At 43.2% G+C, this 18,215-nt stretch overlaps 1 protein-coding gene across 1 annotated transcript in view; it reads left to right on the top strand.

Moving 5' to 3' along the window:
• LOC311243485 (PDZ domain-containing protein 4-like) overlaps positions 1-17,863 on the top strand; it is a gene marked incomplete at both ends in the record, with an annotated part of 100,081 nt that extends 82,218 nt beyond the window's left edge. The window contains 8 exons of the mRNA XM_084332721.1: positions 1,532-1,751; positions 1,828-2,257; positions 4,515-4,935; positions 5,232-5,302; positions 7,722-8,089; positions 11,141-11,281; positions 12,074-12,186; positions 17,626-17,863. Of these exons, the coding sequence (XP_084188847.1) occupies positions 1,532-1,751; positions 1,828-2,257; positions 4,515-4,935; positions 5,232-5,302; positions 7,722-8,089; positions 11,141-11,281; positions 12,074-12,186; positions 17,626-17,863 (2,002 nt within the window). The remainder of the gene's footprint in view (positions 1-1,531; positions 1,752-1,827; positions 2,258-4,514; positions 4,936-5,231; positions 5,303-7,721; positions 8,090-11,140; positions 11,282-12,073; positions 12,187-17,625) is intronic.
• Positions 17,864-18,215: the final 352 nt, after the last annotated feature.

Genomic DNA, 18,215 nt, shown 5'->3' with positions numbered 1-18,215 from the left:
GCCAGCCCCAGGTAGGCAGCGTGAGGAGGTTCAGGATGAGAGCCAGCCCCAGGTAGGCAGCGTGAGGAGGTTGAGGATGAGAGCCAGTCCTAGGTAGGAAGCATGAGGCGGTTCAGGATGAGAGCCAGCCCCAGGTAGGCAGCGTGAGGAGGTTCAGGATGAGAGCCAGCCCCAGGTAGGCAGCGTGAGGAGGTTCAGGATGAGAGCCAGCCCCAGGTAGGCAGCATGAGGCGGTTCAGGATGAGAGCCAGCCCCAGGTAGGCAGCGTGAGGAGGTTCAGGATGAGAGCCAGCCCCAGGTAGGCAGTGTGAGGAGGTTCAGGATGAGAGCTAGCCCCAGGTAGACAGCATGGGTCAGGATAGGCCCTAACCCGAGAGCCAGCCCCAGGTAGGCAGCGTGAGGAGGTTCAGGATGAGAGCCAGCCCCAGGTAGGAAGCATGAGGCGGTTCAGGATGAGAGCCAGCCCCAGGTAGGCAGCGTGAGGAGGTTCAGGATGAGAGCCAGCCCCAGGTAGACAGCATGGGTCAGGATAGGCCCTAGCCCGAGAGCCAGCCCCAGGTAGGCAGCGTGAGGAGGTTCAGGATGAGAGCCAGCCCCAGGTAGGAAGCATGAGGAGGTTCAGGATGAAAGCCAGCCCTAAGTAGGCAGTGTGATGATTATTATATATCTCAATTGGACAACAATTTATTCCTAGTACAGCTTGAACGTGTTGCATGCAGTGCACACAAAGGGAAAAAAAGGGACTCCAACAATGGCAATATTTGTATCCCTCAAAAGATCCCAAATGTTATGATACTGTTATGATAGCGTTATGATGCTGTTATGATAGTGTTATGATGCTGTTATGATACGGATAAGATAGTGTTATAATACTGTTATGATACTGTTATGATACTGTTATGGTTCTGTTATGATGCTGTTATGATAATAATAATAATAATAATAAATTCAATTTGTACCGCACTTTATATTTGTGAAAATCTCAAAGTGCTACAGGAGATAAAGATAAAAAGTTAAATGAATAAAACAATTAAAATGAATAAAACAACCAATGAAATGGAAGAACATAAAAATGTAATAAAATAAAATAATAATAAAATGAATAGAAGTAAACAATTAAAGTAAAAGAAAAATTCAGTCAAAAGCCTTGTTAAAAAGAAGTGTTTTTAGGCCCCTTTTAAAAGCCTCGACGGATTGTGGTGCTCTCAGATTGTGGCAGAGCAGAAGGCTCGATCACCCATGGTGTGCAGCTTAGTCCTGGGGGCTTTGAGGAGGTAGGCTGTGCCGGAGCGGAGGGAGCGTGAGGAGGACTGTGGGGTGAGGAGTTCCTTGAGGTAGGCAGGGGCACCACCGTGTACGCACTGGTGAGTGAGGAGGGAGACCTTGTACTCTGTATGATGCTGATATTATGCTGTTGTGATGCTGTTATGATACTGTTATGATACTGTTATAATGCTGTTATAATGCTGTTATGAAGCTGTTATGAAGCTGTTACTTCATACTACTTGGCTACTTGGTTTTCACTCCCTAGGCCCAGCCCGAGACCCAGCCCGAGACCCAGCCCTGGCCTTGGCCCTAGCCCCAGACCAACCCCCAGCCCTGGGCATGGTAGAGGGGACACAACCCCTCCTCTCCTCCACCTCCGAGACCTCCAGCTCAGCTCTGAGTCCCTCCCTGGCCTGGACTGGGGAGCTGGGGGAGGGGGAGCAGGGGTAGGAGGCTATAGTCCCCACCACCACCACCACCACAAGGTAAGTAAGACAAAGAGGAATTGTTCAAAAATGCTAAAATCCGGGATCAAAATAACCCCTCCTTGTGTTCTCCTAGCACCACCACCAGCCCCACCTGTCCGTGATGATGATGATGCCCGGTCTGACTGAGGAAGAGTGTGAACGCTACCAAGAGCTGTTGGAGATTAAATGCCAGTACGACAGGATGACCAGCAAGCGACGGAGAGAGAGAGACAAAAATGAACAAGGGGGCATTGTAAAGGAGGTGAAGAAGGAGGCAGAGGAGGCAGAGAAGGTCAAGGGGGACGGAGAGGGAGAGGAGGCTTCTTCTTCTTCAGTGGTGGATGTAAACTGCAACGAGGCGCTGAGCCACCATGAGATGGCACTGATTGAGGAGGAACTGCGCCACCTGGAGTTTAAGTGTCGTAACATCCTCCGCGCCCAGAAGATGCAGCAGCTGAGAGAGAGGTGCCTGAAGGCGTGGATGATGGAGGAGGAGACGGGGCGCGCTGGTCCTCCAGAAACAGGTGACCAATCTACTGGGTCCACTGCACTAGCTACACATCACAGCCTGTCAAATTAACAGAGAGTGAGATTAACTTAAAGATGCAATAGGTAACATTCAAGCACTAGAGCACCAGCATGTCATTTATCCAATCAGGTGCATTGCATGTGGGGAAATGACAAGTAGGGAGGGGATACATGCCTGCAACATGTAAACAACAATCAACATCTTTTAACACATTGGCCGCCAGACCCGACATATTTCGGGTTAACTCGCCGAACGTTGGGCGCCAAACCAGAGAAAAGTCGGGCTTTCATCGTTATTTATTTTATTCGATATTTCCATTCATAATTCATCCATCCAGCCTGATGTTATCATTGGGAATGGGTCTGAGATCGCAAACGTCCGATACCGCCACCTAACGCCTTGCGGCCGCTATTGCACACCATTTGAAACAATGTGGCTTGTTGTCTGGGCCAAGCTGCGGCTTGCGGGCGGGGTCTAAATACTCCGGCAAAACAAGCGGTTATAGGGATGGCATCGACGAGGCTCGGGCCCCCCCGTTCATGTTCAATGCTGGATTACGTTGGAAACACGATCGCGATCAGTATTTGGAATGGCGATCAGATAATTGGATTATTCTTTTTGCAGTACATCATAGACAAGGTAAGGACTATATGTTGTCAATCTTGCGTTGATCCGATAATTCTTTCCCCGCGATCGGAGCGTGTGTCTGTAATGTACTGTGTAGCGTATTCCGTTGGTGGCGATTGAAGCATAGAAAAACGACCTCCCCCCCACCCGTTCATGCATGCATGATGAAACATAATACCGATAATCTAGCGTTGATTTCAGATTGATTATTGATCCAGGCGAGGAATGGCACGATTTATAATGAAATGCATAAAAACTCTGTTTGGCTGCGTTTCCTGGGATTACACAGAATCACTCTAAAACTATACTCATATTCACGGAAATGTATGGATGAAAAAATTATCTGTTTTTTGCATCTTGACCAGAAGAAACTCAATGACAATCAATGTTATTAGATCCATGTAATATTTTATATAGTTTTAGCACTGTAAACACCAGCATTTATCCCCATTGAACAAAGCGCTGACACACACGGCCATATGCCCACAGCGACCTCTGGCGCTGAACCTGTTAAATGATCAATTAAATACATTTTTTATCAATAATCTTTGGGGGGAAAAGCAATACTTTTATTCTGCATCTTTCTAAACGCTCTGTGGATGTATTTTTGATGATTACTCTACATAAAAAGTGTATCTATAGCACCCTTAACTCATTCAGCGCCATCGCTTAATCCACGAGATGGCGCTAGTATGCCACTGCTGTAAGTCAATGGGGAAACTGCGATATTTGCAGGTCCTTAAAATATATCTTAAATTATAGCTATGGGTCTAATACACCTGTCGACCATCAGTGAGTTGCTTCCAGTCAACATGTACAAAACGGATTGTTTTTTCATCGGTACATTTCCGTTTTATAGCCTTTTGAATATGAGTATAACTTTGGGTGCTTCTGAGTAATTCCAGAGAAAGATGCGATAATAGCGTTTTAGTGGAATACACTAAACACGTTGTAATTCTTCGCCTGATTATCGAATCTTCCTGAAATCAATGCTAGATCATCATTATTATCCTTCCTCATGCAAAAATGAAAAGAGCATTGGACCGTGGGGCTCCGCCGCCGCCTCCTCCCACTCAACGGCACACAGCCACACACACAGCCGCGATCACGGTAGAAAGACATATCAGATCAACTATCAAATTTATATATAGTGTTCTTACCTTGTATCTGATGTAATGCAAAAGAAATAATCAAATTATCTGATCACCATTTGAAGTACTGGGCGAGGAGGTCCGTGCCACATTCAACAGTATTGCATATTGAGGGGGGGGGGGGCCTCGCAGATGTATCGTTGAAACAGGTTACCTCGCCTGAGTATGTAAACCACGCCCGCACGGCTTGGATCGTCCCAGAAAAGAAACTACACCATTCCCAGTGGAGTGCAATACCAACTGGAAGGCGTAGGCGGCGGTATTTGCCCTTTTGCGAGCTCAGACCCATTCCCAACGATAACATCAGGCTGGATGGATGAACATTTATGGATATCGCTAATAAAAGAAATAACAATTAAAACCCGACTATACTCGTGATTGGCGCTCAAGCGATGGCGAGTTAACCCGACTATCATCGTGACTGGCGCTGAATGAGTTACTAATAAAGAAAAAAACAATGATATTAATTTCCAGGTCAAGACAACAATAATGACGATGATGACGACCCTCACCATCACGAGTTGTCGGCCATCAACGAGGTCCCAGAGAGAGAAAGGTCAGACGACAAAGACAGCACCAGCGCCTATAACACAGGAGGAGAGAGCTGTCGCAGCACACCGTTGGTCAGCACCGAACAGATCCCGCCTCTCCAGGAAGAGGAGAGAGGAGGGGGGCGGGTGCTCTTGTCTCCTCCCCCTCTCCTCCCCCTCGGTCGCCTCCCCCCTCTCAACTCCCCCCTAACCCCGAGGCGTCAGAGGAGGGAGAGAGACAGGGAGAGGAGACACTCCAACCTCAACTGTTCCTTTTCACCTAACAGTTACAGGAAGTACCAAACAGCTAATGGCAACATGGATAATGGCTCAAGCTCCACCCCCTCCACACCCTCTAAGTTCAGGTAATTTGACATATTTTGTCATGTTTGTACTTGACATCCCCAATGACATCACTGGTGGTCATATTCAAACACATTTACTCTCAATAACTGTCAAACTAAATCAATGTGTGCAAAACATTTAGAGTTTTTGGATGTGTGTGATATTAAAGTGCCCTTTTAATAAAATAAAAAAAAAGACTTACAATAAAATACTTAACTTGTAAAATATACATTTTGGATGTTGAAAGCTGAATGCAAATGGTGAATTTGCTGTTGTTGTATTATTCTTATTCTCATGTTGTTGTTATCATATTCAGGTCTCTGGCTAGAGAGACGGGGTCTAATTCGAGAAGGGGCGTGGCTGAAGGTGGGCGGAGCTCCAGAACAGGTAGGCAAGATCATTGTCAGTAGGGTTATAGTGCATTCGGCTGGTCCACGTCAACTGGTAAATATATTAACTCATTGACTGCCACGCTGTTTTCCCATCTTTACTCCCTGGCGCCAGCGTTATTGGCCATTTTCTTTTTTTTTTATCCACTTTTTCTCCTTATCTTCTATTTTTTCTCCCATCCCAATTTCGTGTATCCAATTCTCCCCTCCCCTGTCTTGAACGTTGCTCGACTATGCCCCCCACTGGTCGGTTGTAGAGAGGATAGAAGCCTTGCATCACGTGTTCCCTCCGGCACACGAGGAGGCAGCCTGTCACATCTTTCCGCCTGCCAGCGCGGACTCTCATTGGCGAGGTGTAACGCATGGGAGGCTCACACTACCCTCGCCACTTCCTGTCTCTGCTGTGCAGGCGTCTCCCAACCGACCTGTAGGGGTAGCTGTCCACAACGTCCAATCCCCACCCATCGACTTCCACCCGCTGACTCTGCCAAATGAGCCAGTACGACGGCCGGCCCAAGCCGAAGGCAATGCTGAGACTGGGATTCGATACCGGAGTCTCTTGCATTGGTGACGAGCGCAATCTCCGCTATGCCACCCAGCCACCTGTTATTGACCATTTTCACGATGTTTGCGGACCCATCGTATATTCTATATTATAGCTATGGAGACAATAGTATGGCTCATTTGACAGGCATTAATTATAGTCCAAAATGGACAAACCAGTTAATTTCGACATACTTTCGTTTGTGTGCTATTCCACGCTAAACATCGGCCCTTTTCAAAATAATCCAGTCTCGTTTTCTAGATAGTGAGATATGACGTGTTATATGCATATGGGCAAATCGTTCGGGTTGCTCGCCTAAAACCTATATTATTTCCAAATCAAAGGTATATACCTTTGGGGTATAGGGTCGTTTTACAAAGCTGCAATCGTTACCAAAAGCATGTTTTAGGTTCGGTAAAATAGACCTAAAATAGACCTTACCTTAGTCAGAAGGTACTTCAAAATGAATAATCCCAGTAGTTCCATCGCAATCGTCATTACCGGTGTGCATTGGGCCTGGCTAGAATACGGAAACAATAGGTTTCAGGCGAGCAAATCCACGACAGATGGCTGTGTACTGCTTCACTTTGAGGGGGAGGGGATTCCTGCAGCCAGAGGCACAGAGGCACTGAGAGACACCTTAGAGACACAGTTCAAAAGGTAAGCGATACTGCCACCTGTCGGGATTCGATAGTCATTGCAATTTTAACGTAGGCAGCGGTGCCAGGGAAACACAGGCAGGTCCGTGCGAGTGTTTAGAATGGGAAAATCAAAATCTCGGGTTTGGCGCTCAACAGTTGGATTCGAAAACATGAGAAATCTCTGGTTTGGCGCAGAATGAGTTAAGAGATTAAATAGTGAATACTAGATGATAGCGTTCGGTATACTAGTTAGGTTGTAAAGTCTGAACAAATCAGATGTAAAGCATATTCCACCTCTGTGAGATGGTCTACATTCTACAACATAGATAAAAATCGAAACGTTTTTGTGGCGAGATAAAGAAATCATAATTTTCTTATTCTTCCGGTGATCACTTGACCCGGCTATAATTCATTATAATCAACCTTGGAAAATTGCCTTTTGAGCTCAGACATTAATGTAAATAGCAGAAAATGCTTGTGCCTCTACTCAGGCACTTTGGCTGCATTGAATTCCTAAATTATGTGACGGCACACCCATCGCATTTTGGTTGAAAACTCAAAAAAAGAATTCGTTGTTGCAAAGATCTTGTTGTTGCCTCCTATGAAAGCGGAGTAGCCTATTGAATGAAAAACGCAGACGCCATTTTGACAGGCATTTGCGCACAGGGGTTGGCTACAATTTGAGTGGTTGTTTGTTCTACCAATTGAAAGTATTATTTGGAACTTTTTGTGAGGGAAGTGGCTCGAAAATGAGAGGACAGAAACCAGAGCAAAACTGTGTTCTGAATAGCATTGTGGGCAGAGTTCCCATTTGATTACATTACGGAAGAACATTACCTCCCTACAGTATTATTACATAATGGACACATAACTACTGAATACTGCCTCTGCACTTCATTGGAAAATGTACTTGTTGGCTGGTTGCTTAAAAAAACTATAGTTTAAATACTTATATAGTAGTGTATATAGGAACCAGTTATCAGGAACTCAGCATGTCTTTTTTTTTTACCGTGCATATCTTGTGTCTTACCCATTCATTTTTTTCTATGTTTATTTTTTCTATGCCTATTTTATTATTGTATTTTGCACAATTAATGCAAGCATGACCAGCCACATTTCACTGTATGCCCTGGTATGTATGTGACAAATAAACCTCTTGATTCTTGTTAACTTTTAATTAACTTCAAATATTCCTATTTAATACCTGTTTTTACTTGTACATTATCTCGTAGGTGGCACCACCGACAGGCAAGGTGGTGGAAGTGCGGAGTCCAGCCCCTATTTCACTAGACGACACCATGGCCACACACAACCTCTAGAGCGCTACCAGAGCTGTATGGCTCTACCTTCAGACGGTCTGGTGGACCCCCTGGACAGAGTCCAGGAGAGAGGGAGGGACAGAGAGAGGGCGGAGGGAAAGGAGAGAGGGATAGGGACGGGCAGCAGTGGCCCAGGCAGCCCCAGGAGTGTGAACAGTGCCCCCTGTGGCTTGGAGGACCACCACAGACATCATCCGAGTCCCTCGAGGCTAGGACTGGTCTTACCACTGGGGCTAACGCACTCATCACCCTCAGCTTCACCACAACGAATGGAATGGAAGGTAAATTATACACACGCCTTCACAAACAGTATGCACACATACACACATAGTACGCACACATATATATATACACACACACACACACACGCCCTTTTATATCTAAAATAGAAAGCGGCACTGAGTAGATCTACACATGTAGATCTCCAACAGGCATGTCCTAATAATGATAGCAATGTATTCAGGTAAACATCTATATAAAGTCCTAATAATGATAGTAATGTATTCAGGTAAACATCTATATAAAGTCCTAATAATGATAGCAATGTATTCAGATATACTTCCATCTAAAGCCCTAATAATGGTAGCAATGTATTCAGGTAAACGTCTATATAAAGTCCTAATAATGATAGCAATGTATTCAGGTAAACATCTATATAAAGTCCTTATAATGATAGCAATGTATTCAGGTAAACCTCTATATAAAGTCCTAATAATGATAGCAATGTATTCAGATATACTTATATCTAAAGCCCTAATAATGGTAGCAATGTATTCAGGTAAACGTCTATATAAAGTCCTAATAATGATAACAATGTATTCAGGTAAACTTCTATCTAAAGCACTAATAATGATAGCAATGTATTCAAGGTACATTTATATCTAAAGCCCTAATTATGTTCAAGTTCAAATTCAAGTTTTGTTTTGTTTGTCACATATAAGGTACATGTAAATTACAGTGAAATGCTTGGTTCTGTATGAGCCCCCTGAGATTGTGCTTCATACAGTAAAAAAGTAAAAAGAATAAAGACAAACACTACACAAAAGATACAATATACGAAACAAAAAACAAACAAAGCACAACTTAGGTAGAGCAATGTAATGTAGTCTGAGTGGCTTTATTTTGCTCTTACTAATGTTATATTGACCGACCTGAATGTTGTGTCAAACCAGTGAAAAATGACTATGGAAACTCTGCAGATATGGAAGTCTGCCTGATATCATGACACAAGATCTGGAAACGTGTGATTTGGTGAATTCGCCAACATTATGGGAAATGTGCTTACCGTCTTTTCCAGAGTCAGACAAGAAGATGGATACCAATTGTGTTCAGTAGAAATCTATCCACCTGCAAGCTAGCCTAGTTTAGCACAAATTAATGGAAGCAGATATGGACCACTAGCCTAGCTGTTGGCCAAAAACACCTCTCCCAGGGGTGAATTCACAAAGGGATTGCTCTGCTTTTTCTGACACAATGCCTGTGCAAATAGCTCCAAAGCCCTCGCAAAGGGTGAAATACTGTGCTAATTGCTTGCCATCAGAATTGCGTCGCTGTGCGTTGGTGCTATTTGTGGGTATTTAAATGAGGTAATATGTACCCCTTTCTATGCAAATGAGCCTCATTGCAAAAACACTTCAATTCACAAGGATCGGCGCTAATTGCCACATGCAGTTAAAGTGACGCTATTTACATCTTCAGAGAATTGGTGGTAACTAAGCGCATTAGTGGCCAGCGTCTCCGGTGATCCGTTGGGTTAGGTAATAATCACAATAAAGAGAATAGAACACACTCATATGCTCCAGAATAAACGTTTAATTTATAATGTTTCGTCAGGTCCATGAGGAGTAGACGCTGGAAACACGGTCAATGACATTTTTATTCTGGAGTATATGAGAATGCGGGTTATATTCTCTTGATTTAAACATTAAATACAACTTAATTTCTCACTCAAAAAATATTCCTAAATCTGAAATTATTTTCACTGGCACACAGTGCCTAACTTCGGCTGAAAGATTCAGCACCATGGGCAGGTTTGCTCAAACTATTTTCTTTTGGGATGACATGACAAACGAGTTGGTACCATCTGGGTGGGCAAATTCCATATTTTGCTCCCCTTCATATATTCGCTCATAGGTTTGGTTGTGGGGGTACTAGAGACATGACCATGATCACGTTTCTCCTGAACGTGTAGAGATAAACCCAATCGGACCTTCCTACGCTGAGCTATATGGTAACTTTAGCGCATAATACCTCCGCAACAAGGCATTCACCTGTAGGGGGTAGGTGCGCGAAAGTTACCATATAGCTCAGCGTAGGAATGTGTGATCGCTTATGTGTTCAGGAGACTCAGGTGCATAAAAACGTGATCATGGTCATGTCTCTAGTACCCCCACCACCCGATGTATGAGCAAATTGGAGCAAGATATGGCAGGATACTTATTTTGCACTAATAAGCTACAAAATCAAACTTTCTATCATATCAAAACACAATCTAGGGATGTATAGGAATAAAAAAAATATTACATCTAGGATTTGCCCATCCAATTGGTACCAAAAACTCAAAACTCAAAACTCAACTCAAAATCGACATGCCGTCCTGCATTTGGATCATACGGATTTGGTCACCCTAGGCACAGATGACGCTGGTATACACAAAAACATTACAGCAAGTTTATTTGTAACAGAGCTGATATCGTCACCTATTTGCGTTGTGTTTAACTTCGATGCCCCGAGGGAGTTTCGCACTCGGGTCTGCCGCGACGCGGGCGACAGCACAGACCGCTATACCAAGGTGAATTCACACTTGGTAATGTGTCTATGTGTCTTTTTAAGGGGAGTGAGTTTAACTCGCAGTACCGCTACTCGCCACACTCACTTCACAACGCTTGAAGTCCATCGTGACTGTGCCTCGCGGTACCATCTGTTACATATATACGTTAGGATACACATTTATTTGTCTTTCCCAGTACTCCAGGGGGTTCTCCAGAAACACGTAATGAATTCCTATGTCGACACAATGTGAAGATAGGAAATGTCCATTGCGTTTCATTGCCTCTTATACTTCAAATTGCGCACCAACCCCGAAGCCATTTCCTGAATCAGTGGCCGCGGAGTGAGGCTTCGGACGTCACCGATACACGCCTCGATACACGCCTCGATACACGCTCCACATAAATATTCCTGGATTACTCGACACAAGCATTGATGCCTCGCTTCAAATGACACATCACTAGAAATGGGTATCTATCTTTGTGTCTAACTCTGGAGAAGTCGCTAAGCACATTGGCGTGTTCCTTTAGCTTTATCCACTGATTCTTCCCGTGTGTATCCAGGTGAAGATCCGTACCGATGGGACTCGCTACGTGGCCAAGCGTCCGGTTCGAGACCGTCTGCTGAAGGCCAGAGCCATGCAGATCAGAGAAGAACGCAGTGGCATGACCACTGATGATGATGCTGCCAGCGAGATGAAACAGGTACGGATGATGATGCTGCCAGTGAGATGAAACAGGTACAGTAGATATCATGCCTTTTAAACCAGGACGGATGACTGGTATAGTAGGTACCATGCCTTTTAAACCAGGATAGATGACTGGTATAGTAGATACCATGCCTTTTAAAGCAGGACGGATGACTGGTATAGTATAGATACCATGCCTTTTAAACCAGGACGGATGACTGGTATAGTAGGCACCATGCCTTTTAAACCAGGATAGATGACTGGTATAGTAGATACCATGCCTTTTAAAGCAGGACGGATGACTGGTATAGTAGATACCATGCCTTTTAAACCAGGACGGATGACTGGTATAGTAGACTAGATACCATGCCTTTTAAAGCAGGACGGATGACTGGTATAGTAGATACCATGCCTTTTAAACCAGGACGGATGACTGGTATAGTAGACTAGATACCATGCCTTTTAAACCAGGATGGATGGCTGGTAGATACCATGCCTTTTAAACCAGGATGGATGGCTGGTAGATACCATGCCTTTTAAACCAAGACGGATGAATGGTATAGTAGATACCATGCTTTTTAAACCAGGATGGATGACTGGTAGATACAAACAACAAAGTGCAAATATTATTCACAAAGAACTCCCTAGTCCCTATTTCCTATGATAAATCATGACATAACATGACATAACAAGACATAACATAACATGACACGTCATGACACAACATAACATGACATGACATGATATAACTTGACATAATATTACATGACATAACATTGCTAAATGTGTTGTTACTGTGTCCTCACAGGGGCGCTACTGGAGTAAAGAGGAGCGAAAGCAGCAGCTGTTGAGGGCCAGAGAATACAGACGAAGAAGAGAGTTCATGATGCAGAGCAGGCTGGACTACCTCCAAGGAGAGAGGTAACTTTACCACAGACTACTGTATATAATGAGGAGAGAGGTAACTATACCATAGACTACTGTATATAATGAGGAGTGAGGTAACTATACCAGAGACTATATAATGAGGGGAGAGGTAACTATACCACAGACTACTGTATATGAGGAATGAGGTGACTACTATACCATAGACTACTGTTAGATTTCAGGGTAATTAGCCTTTCGTTGATTGTTATCAGCCTCCATCTGCTCTTCCGTGAAGTATCTGCATTGTGTTTATTTAGTATTGTTGAGGCACTCGTTCGGTGGAATTCTGTCATCCCACGGACTGACTGGCTAAAACACTGTCTCTCTCCCCGTTAATGCATCCGGACAAAAATGTACTTGGAGTCGTCGTCTCATATCAGAAGGATGTTTATTTGCATAAACAAAGGTTCTCGTACAGAATGAAACAAATTTAAAGTCTTGAACAGTTCAAGGACACCCTAGCTTAACTCATACAGAACAGATTAAATCTCAATGGCTAAACACAATTAAAAGGTATTTACCTACGTAATGTTATAACCATATAAAAACCAGTCAAATCCTACACTACTGTATATAATGAGGAGAGAGGTAACTATACCACCACAGACTACATAATGAAGAGAGGGGTAACTATGCCACAGACTAATGTATATAATGAGGAGAGGAGTAACTATATCAGAGACTATATAATGAGGAGAGAGGTAACTATGCCACAGACTACTGTATATAATGAGAGAGGTAACTATACCACAGACTACTGTATATAATGAGGAGAGAGGTATCTATACCATAGAAGACTACTGTATATAATGAGGAGAGGGGTAACTATACCATAGAAGACTACTGTATATAATGAGGGGAAAGGTAACTATACCACATACTACTGTATATAATGAGGAGAGATGTAACTATACCACAGACTACTGTATATAATGAGGAGAGGGGTCACTATACCACAGAATACTGTATATAATGAGGAGAGAGGTAACTATGACTGAGTGACAACCATTCAAATACTATAGCTGCCTCACATAGGACATTCCACACTGGCAAGTTAACATGTAGATTTTCCAAACCCATCCATACATTTTCCTCTAGCGCCACCATCAGGCAAAACTAAGACATGGATATCTGAAAAAGTAATGGCCGGATTGCCATACAATTTAGTGTGCACAGCCATGACTCCAAGCGGAAGACACCTATGTTTTTGGCAAACCCATGATGTTTCCTCTAGCACTACCACAAGGCCAAACTGAGAACAAGATATTTCAAAAAGTAATGGCTGAAGTAATGGATGAAGCTTGCTCTGCATACCATGTAAATTATAACGAATGTCTTCAGTGTTTATGCTTGTATATAAAAAGGTTTTTGGTATCAAACTCTTGACATTTTGTGTTGTTATTTTGTAGCACAAGTTTAATCAAATGTTAGTCAGGTTCTTTATATTCATACAGTATGTCAGTCAAATAGAAAATGAATGGGTGAGACTATAATAAAGCATATACAGTAGTACTACATGGCAGTATAGCATACTACATGATACAACAGAATATGACCATGGTAGTACAGGGTACAACATGGTACTGGTAGTGGTAGTACATATTAACTTTTTACTTCTAGGTTCTCTTGATATAAATTCTAGTAATTCGCATGTATATGTAAAGAGAATACAAATCCACTGCAAATATTAACAATTGTAGAAAATACATTTAAATAAATTAATTTAGATTAAATAGGTTTGCGAAAGGTTTGCAGTGCATTCTGGGAAATACCATCTCTCCCTTGAAATCGAGCCTGCATCTTGGCAGACTCCGTTTGTAGGGCCATTTGGAGGGCTGAAACGTCACTACCCCTTGATCCAAAGTGAAATGGGACACCCCTACACTTCGCGGGAACGCGCAAAACGGAGCCGTAGGGCCAAGGGGAGAATTGGGACGCAGCATTAATGTCATAATGCTTAATGCCAAACGGGGAAAAACACGATTACAAAAACACGGAAATATGAGATGTCAAAAAACCACGAGAATAGGGTTAACATAGAAACGATGAAAAAAAACATATGCACGGGAAGGAATATCAAAGATACTTGCCAGGCCATCTTAAAACAAAGATCTGATGCTGATGCATGGAGATCCTGGTATCTTGTAGGGTGGTGTGGTGATTAGCAGGCAGGTGCAGAGTATCCATCCATCAGCGTGATGATTTTCACCTGTGCCGTTTGCGCGCTCGTAGAGTGCTGGGCCCTCATTTATCAACAATGCTTAGAAAGTGTTCTATTTTCGTTCTTAAGCCCAGAATTTAGAATGTCTCTAAAAGAAAAATCGGGATTTATCAACCGTGCGTGCACAGGTCCTATGCACACTCTGTGTTGATAAATACCATTTGTTCTTAACGTCTATGCTCATGCACGATTATCCATATATGGTCATGAAACACCCCCATGGGATGTGAAATAATGGTCTAACCCGAGCGAACTCTGAGAAACTTCACTGAGAGCGAGATTGATCACCGAGGTCTAACCAACTAATTCAACGTATACAGCATTTCCCGTTGTGAACAATCTTATTTGGAAACATGACACACAGAATAATAGTATTTAGCGTTTTATTTTAAACAATATTTAATCATATGATTATAGATATTTTTTGAGAATAAATAAATCCAATGAAGTTGTCAAGTTCACAGACAATTCCGCTGAGGAGGAGGGAGCGTGCAGACTATCTTCGGTGCGCCGGGAGTCAAGGATGTTGACTGACCCAGTCCTGCTACAGAACCAGCATATTGACAAAAAATAAATGACAAGCTGACCCGACATTAAGCACTGTAATGACTGAAATGAAGTCAATTTCAGCAGGCCAACTCTGCGCTCTACAATGCCCATTGTGCGCTCGTGAGCCCGTGGTTTTGGTCAGAGTCATTATGGCTTCAGTGGATAACCCTGATCTGCATTTAAGTGATGTTTTAATTATAGATACCCCAGTAATAACATACAATTGAATTAAATACAATTAGGCCTGAATGAGTCGTGTTCCTCCCAGCCACCGGCAACGACATTATCAGCCAAAATGCGCATTGCAGATTATCTGTACATTGACCGAGTGGAATCCCGTTCACATTACTGGATTCGTTTATTGATGGAGCTTTGAAAGCTACATGGGTACAGTCTATTGCTCCGATGAGGTTGGGTAACCTGGCGTAAAATCCTCTCTTGGCCTCCTGTTATTGATATATGGATATTGTATGTAGTTGGGGGGGTTGGGGAAATTACGACATCGACATCCAACACTGCGTTTTGCTCCACGCTCCAATTTGGGTCTCAAATTGCGGTACAAATCAAGGAGAATGTGTCTCGGGTAGCGGACTATACTTAATATTATTATGCTCTCTCTCTGCAAATAGACTGCCCTATATCTCTGAAAACATCTGAGCACACACCGCGAGAAGTATTCCTATAATAACGCTATGTACCAGGCTGAATTCATTCGGAAATACCTATTCCAAATGCTATTTAGGGTTTGACAATAATTACACTAATGTCGCTATTTTACAATGAACTATAATGAATTACGGGTCATACAGAACACGTCATTGTTGAAACTAATGCATGAAACGAATGAAAGCATAATGCCGTCCGTCTGCAGTCTTCATATTCTACCGCTGGGCGCCAGGTACGCATGGTCAGAGCTGTGCGTATATATACGCACAAAGTCAAGCACACGTTCAAATTGATAAATCCAACACTTTGCTTAGAAATGATCATACGCACGGGTTACGCACATATCTGTGCGTACGCACCATTGATAAATGAGGGCCCTGAAGTGCAGGGAGTGTATGGGACAGACACAGAGGATTGTGTAGTTGGAACCGTAACACAATGCCAAAACACCATAATGCTTAATGCCAAAATGCTTAATGCCATAATGCTTAATGCTATGATGCCATTATGCTAAATGCCAAAGGCAATAATGTTAAATGTCATAATAATACTTAATGCCAAAATACCATAATTCTTAATTAATGCCATAATACTTAGTGCTATAGATAACATTCAGCCACTAGATGTCGCACTAGAGAACCAGCATGTAATTTATCCAATCAGGTGCAACAGCAACATTCATTTTGGACCTGCACACATTTTTCAAATGATAAATTCATTAACACATTGATGGCCATTGGGGCCCGTCTAATATAATGGTAGAGGGCCAGCAAATGTAAACAGACGTGGGGCTGTTTGTACAGCTAAATCTATACTTTATAGTATTGCTATCTGTCCATTCTCATTGTCAATTGAGTCCATAAACCGTCCCTTCAAAATGGCTTAAAGGAAAAAAAATTCATCAATAGGTTCTCATTTTATATCGCCGTGAATATAAGCGTTATACCGGATTTGGTCTAGTATATTTGCATGTAAATGTATATTTCCTGGAAGCCGAGATACAGGGCTAATAGCTGCTAACGTTATATCCAATGGCATTTCCGTTTTACAGATGCTACAGAAATAACTCAAACTGCATATGATCGGCACGATCCCAAAGCATGTATGCATGAAAGGGGGGGGCGGGGGGCGTCGTTTCTGATTATTGATTAGCAATAACCGCGTTAGCCTCATTAGCCTCATAGGCTGAACGCCTGGTTGAGTATCATAATAATGCCCGATTGGGCTGTACTTTACGTGAAAAAGATCTTACCGTGGTCCGGGCTCATCCCCCTGAGCATTTCCCCGTTATCGATCGCCATCTGGTAGATCGATATGTCCATTGGCTGATGATAAATCCCCTTATTGCATGGTGAAATCTGCGATCCAAAGCGTAATCCAAGCTACAGGCTGCAGATCCAGAATCCTGCTAACATAAAACTCCATTGAAAGTAAAAAAAAAATAGTCCACCGTTCGGCCACAGGGAACACTGCATTATCGCGATAGCGCCCCTAAGAGGATCTGGTCGGTATTGCACCTTCTCGAATTCATAGAGTAGGGTAAATCTGCAGTGCCGCTCGGCGACCTTGAATATGTTATTAAAATGGAATAAAAATGGATATATCCGTGCTTCTGTCCACAACGGGTGGAATCGAAACACGGATAAATACGTTGTTGGCCACCATTGTGTTAATCAATAATCTTTTTTTGGGAAAAGCAATACTGCACCTTTCTAAAAGCTCTATGGGTGTAGTATACTTTAAAAAAAATTAAGATTACTCTACATACACATTTTATCTGTAGCACCTTTAATACCAAAACATCATAATGTTTCATGCCTAATGCCATAACACACCATAATGCAAAATTCCATAATGGCTAAGTTTCAATGCCCCATATGCCCAATGCTAGGGCCCCTGCTAATCGCCACTTGCGGCTATATTAGTTGTTTTTTCGGTTCCATGGATGTTTGTAAATCAGTCAATCACGCTCAGTCTATCTCTGTCTTTGTCTCTAGGGACCCCTCATTGTCAGTGGTCGGTGAAGACCACCAGCCATCCCATAGCGGTCAACCCCAGGTCCAACAGGAAGTTCCTCCCAACATCCTGTTGCTGAGCCAGAAGAAGATCATGAAGAAGAGGAATCGTCGTATCCTTGACAACTGGATCACCATCCAGGAGCTGCTGGCTCATGGTTCCAGATCTCCTGATGGGAAAAAGATCTATAACCCTCTGCTCTCTGTTACCACCGTCTGACTGGAAAAGAGAAGAGGGGAGGAGAGAAGAGGAGAACGGAGGAAGAGGAAATTCACGATGGGGAAAAAGACCAACACCCCGACACTGTCTGTGAGGAGAGGAGAGGAGAAAAGAAGAGAGGAGAGGAAATGAGAAGAGGAGAGGAGCAAAGAAGAGAGGAGAGGAGAAAAGAAGAGAGGAGATGAGAGGAAAGGAGAGGAGGAGAAAATAAGAGAGGAGAGGAGAAAAGAAGAGAGGAGAAAAGAAGAGAGGAGAGGAGCAAAGAAGAGAGGAGAAAGGAAGGGATGAGAGGAGAGGAGAGGAGAAAAGAAGAGAGGAGAGGTGAATAGATGGGTCTGCAGAGGAGGAGAGA

The sequence above is a fragment of the Notolepis coatsorum genome (assembly GCF_963971535.1).
Source record: "Notolepis coatsorum genome assembly, chromosome: 17".
Lineage (NCBI taxonomy): Eukaryota > Metazoa > Chordata > Actinopteri > Aulopiformes > Paralepididae > Notolepis > Notolepis coatsorum.
This window is presented reverse-complemented; position numbering and strand designations above follow the sequence as displayed.